This window comes from Trachymyrmex septentrionalis, unplaced genomic scaffold, assembly GCF_001594115.1.
Source record: "Trachymyrmex septentrionalis isolate Tsep2-gDNA-1 unplaced genomic scaffold, Tsep1.0 scaffold32, whole genome shotgun sequence".
Lineage (NCBI taxonomy): Eukaryota > Metazoa > Arthropoda > Insecta > Hymenoptera > Formicidae > Trachymyrmex > Trachymyrmex septentrionalis.
Window position 1 is genome coordinate 1,194,152 of NW_017305485.1, and position 4,267 is coordinate 1,198,418.

Genomic DNA, 4,267 nt, shown 5'->3' on the forward strand with positions numbered 1-4,267 from the left:
TTCAGAACTTTCCGAACTTATCGTCACTTTATGTAGTATTGGCTTATACGCAACAGCGTTACATTTATGCGATGTATTTAAAATTAGTAAAGCCTCTGTACTCAAAAGTTTGACCTCTCAATGCATCAAATTGAGTCAACGCGAGGATCCAAACGCCTGGGACTGGCTAATACAAAATGATATATTTGGTATGTATAATTGTATTATAATTTTACAAACTATACTGCAGAATGATATTTTTTCCAAGAGCTATATATATATATATAACAATAATTATTCTTCAGATATTGGAATATCTAATACAACCATTACGAACACTGCTTGGAGATTATTAGAGTACTTCACATTGAAGCATGAAAAAAGTGATAACTGCGAACTACATAAGGCCGTTGCACAAAAATTACTGCAAGATGGAGCTTTTCTACCACAATGGTTATTAATATCTTATAAAGTAAGTATTTGATCAAATTTATATAGTATTTGTATAATATTTCTCCTCCTCCTCCTCCTCAGTCCTATTGCTCGTGGCCAAGCGTGGTGACTTCTCTCATATGCCTGTGGTGCGCACGCTGGTTGTACATAGTCATAATTTCTATGTTGATAAAATATTCTATTTACATCAAAATATTGTAGAAGCGAAATGCGTCAGAGCTTCTCCGTCTCATGCTAAATACTGGTCGATTAGTGGAAGCCAGCGACTTAGCGGTAGATTATATTAACGCGGTATTAGGTAGCGGTAAAGAACATTTTGGTCTTGAAACACCATTAGTAGCTACCGCGCCACCTGTTTGGTTACCGCTTAATACTATAGAAGTATTATTAAGTGAATTACGGCACTTGAAAAATGACTCAGCTCATACAGAGGTATATATATTTTTAATATATATCTGTAAAAATGTATATTTATATATTAACATCACAACTCGATATATACTGAGATTTATATTTTAGAGCTACGAAAGATTAGATGCAACTTTGGAAAAGTATCTGGAAACAGTAAAACGTGTTTCAGAAGACATGATTAAAATGAAAATGATGAATGAACAGTCCTAGTAGTAAGTAACATATCTATTTATTCAATATGTATAATTGTTACAAAAATTCTTGTATATATTATTAATTACAAACTCCCAATTCAATGTACATATGGAAGAAAGATTTATGTAACAGTATATGCAATTATTTGATATAAATATATTAAATATAAACTGGATCGTGATTAAGTGACAATATAAGTGTTAATAAGATAATGATAGAGAGCATTGCAGTAACAATCGCGGCTATTATATGAGGACATCGTTTGAACAATACCTATAATTGTCATTTAAAATTTAAAATTTCCATTAAAAATTTCATTAATAAAAAATGATCATGATTATGATAAATTTATAGTCATTACCATTAGCAAAACAACCATTGTAAGAATAAAAATAGATCCGACTGGTAATAAAAAGGATGCAGCCCAATAATGTTTCATTGTAGGTTCTATAAAAGAGAAATAGTTATGTTACTTTGAACTTATTCTAAAAAATTTTATTATGTGAAGAAAACGATATTTTATATATTTTTATATCAGATGCTCACCTATACGCCAATCTTGGTTAAATCTATTATAAATGGGAGAAGGTGATTTTATTATAATACTATTGTATTTTTCAATTGCAGAACCAAGCAAACTTTTTGTATCTATGGTTCGCGTATCATCTCTCAACTGGTCTCCTGCGATGTACATACTTATGTCAATTTATATTATTAATACAGTAACTGAAACAGTATAAAAAATTATCGTTTATAATTTTTGAAATCTATCTTGATTTTTTACGTTCAAATTAAACGTGAGTTTTCTATTATGTAATAAGGGAATTTATTTGTAAGGTGATTTAAAGTGCCAAGAATTGTAATATACTTTACACATCTTGTTAGAATACAGTTAATGGTAAGGATGCTTTGTTGAATGTTTAAATTTTAAATTATTGTTTGTTACATCTCATTATTTATTACCACTTGTACAACTTCAGAAGCTACAGAATTCATATAATGAAGTTAAATATCATTGTCATGTTTTTTATACGTTGCAATCTTACCTCTTCTGTAATCTAACAATGTTTATTGTATACAACATTCTCATTAAAGACTGTTACTTATTTGCATCATTCTCAATGATAGTATAACATTATTATTATTATTATTATTATTATTACATAATAATTTCTTACATTTTTACATTAAACTCTACTATCAACAAAGAATTTTTTTTTTATTGTTTACTGCGAGTTTTAATAATGTAACTACGTGTTTATATAAGCCGAGGTTTTTATTTTTATTGAAATCCTATCATATGTAAAATTTATTGTAAGAAAATGAAATGAGACAATCATTTGTGTAATTTTCAAAAGAAATTGTGAGCAACATCATTGTAGCCATAATGTATACGATGAAAGTATTCGTAATTATTTAATCAAATATTATAATAGATAATATGTTTCATACATTTTAAATCTTATACATATGTTTCTAACGTAATTATATGCGTGTAATTTAATTTACGTTGCTAATGATAATTTAAAAAAAAAAAACGTGGATTTTTAGTGCGAATTTGTCATCAAGTGATCATAAATAGTCCAAAACAATCAAATTAAATTTTACAAAACACAGAATATGTGACATATTGAATCTGCCCGATAGCAAACTTATAACAGAAAAAATTATCCTTATTATTTATAATAATGAATATTTTCATTTATAAGATTTAGAAGACAAACACTGCTCGGTTTTTACTATCAGAATATAAATGGCTTTAAATTAAATTCCATTTATCTAGTTTATCAAATAATATTTGCAATTTCAACAAGATAAAATTATTAATGTAGATAAAATTAATGATTTTAATTATTAATTTAACATGAGAACAAAGATTACAATGAAGGATAACCGATATGTAATTAGAAAGTTTTCTTTAAACAATTCTGCTGGTTTAACTAATTATCGATTGAATTAATCAGAGTTTGATCGAGATTGCCCTATGTTATCAGATTTTATCGATAAAACACGTAGACAATTGACGCTAATCTTGTCGAGAATAATTTCTGAATATATTATACATACATCAATAGCACTGTAAGATATGAATCCGTAAAGATAATGTTCAGGATATTTAAATTAACAATTGTTCTTGAATATATATACATTGAGACTAAGACTTTATTCAGTTCATACTTTATTACACTGATAATCGAAGAACCGTGCTCCGGCATGAATATTAATTAGCTTGATAACGAAAAACTTAGCGTGTGGAAAACGGTCTTGTCGATACCGTAGGAAAAACCGTTCTGTTTCGAATATTCGTTAGACATCGCTCCGGTATCTCCAGTGTCATCCCTTCTCTAATGCATTTTCGGAGCTCATGATACATTCGGAGCACTGCGTATGGATACAGAGAAAAAATTAGCCAACGAAGTTAAAATATAGCAGTGGCAGCTAAAATGTACCATTCTAATAGGGATAGCTAATGTTGTTGCTGCCAAAGCTCAATTTAATATCAGTTGTTGATTCAAATTTGCTGTTATTGCTAAAAGTTGGCTACTGAAGATAAAATACATTTGGTGCCGATATCCAACTTTATTAAAAAAGTTAAAATTAAAAGCGTACTTAACATGAGTAGCTAAGTAAGTAGCAGTTATTCCTCACAATCTTAGCCGCGTAATCGAGCATTCCATTTTGCAATTATTTCTGGGACGCTGCCGGTTGCCTGCGCTGTCTACATATAATATCGTTTTTACAACATTGGCATGCTCATCGCATCTACCGCAGTCTATTTCCGATTTCGATTTATTCTCTAGTACGATTAATTGTAATATAACACATATGTTACATTACAATTATATTGTTCATTGTAATACGAAATTACAATTAACAGGTACATCACATGTAACTTTGGTTTACTGAATCTGTATTAAAAGTTTATTTCATGTATTATGGATCCTTTAATATAAGCTAATATAATATAATATATGTATATAATATAATAAGCCTTTTTTATGTATGCCTTCTTATATTTTTATTACAATACACAACATAAATTGATAATGTTATAATTTTTTAATTTTTTATCTACAGGGTGGGCCATCTATTGGTACGTTTTTGAATTTCGTCGTATGGCAACACCAAACGAGCTACAGACCCGAAATTTTGACAGTTTATTAGTCATACCGTCCGCGGCACGAAACAACATGTTTTCTCTTGAAGAGCGTTTTGAAATTTTAAAAAC

At 28.9% G+C, this 4,267-nt stretch overlaps 2 protein-coding genes across 2 annotated transcripts in view; one reads left to right on the forward strand and one right to left on the reverse strand.

Moving 5' to 3' along the window:
- LOC108749990 (nuclear pore complex protein Nup160 homolog) overlaps nt 1-1,727 on the forward strand; it is a 6,712-nt gene extending 4,985 nt beyond the window's left edge. The window contains exons 10-14 of the mRNA XM_018489131.1: nt 6-188; nt 285-451; nt 634-864; nt 952-1,055; nt 1,666-1,727. Of these exons, the coding sequence (XP_018344633.1) occupies nt 6-188; nt 285-451; nt 634-864; nt 952-1,053 (683 nt within the window). The 3' untranslated portion in view covers nt 1,054-1,055; nt 1,666-1,727. The remainder of the gene's footprint in view (nt 1-5; nt 189-284; nt 452-633; nt 865-951; nt 1,056-1,665) is intronic.
- The window catches only part of LOC108749993, a 4,428-nt gene continuing 1,296 nt past the window's right edge, over nt 1,136-4,267 (reverse strand). The window contains exons 2-4 of the mRNA XM_018489136.1: nt 1,585-1,764; nt 1,400-1,485; nt 1,136-1,311 (exon numbers count right to left, since the gene is read on the reverse strand). Of these exons, the coding sequence (XP_018344638.1) occupies nt 1,198-1,311; nt 1,400-1,485; nt 1,585-1,732 (348 nt within the window). The 5' untranslated portion in view covers nt 1,733-1,764 and the 3' untranslated portion in view covers nt 1,136-1,197. The remainder of the gene's footprint in view (nt 1,312-1,399; nt 1,486-1,584; nt 1,765-4,267) is intronic.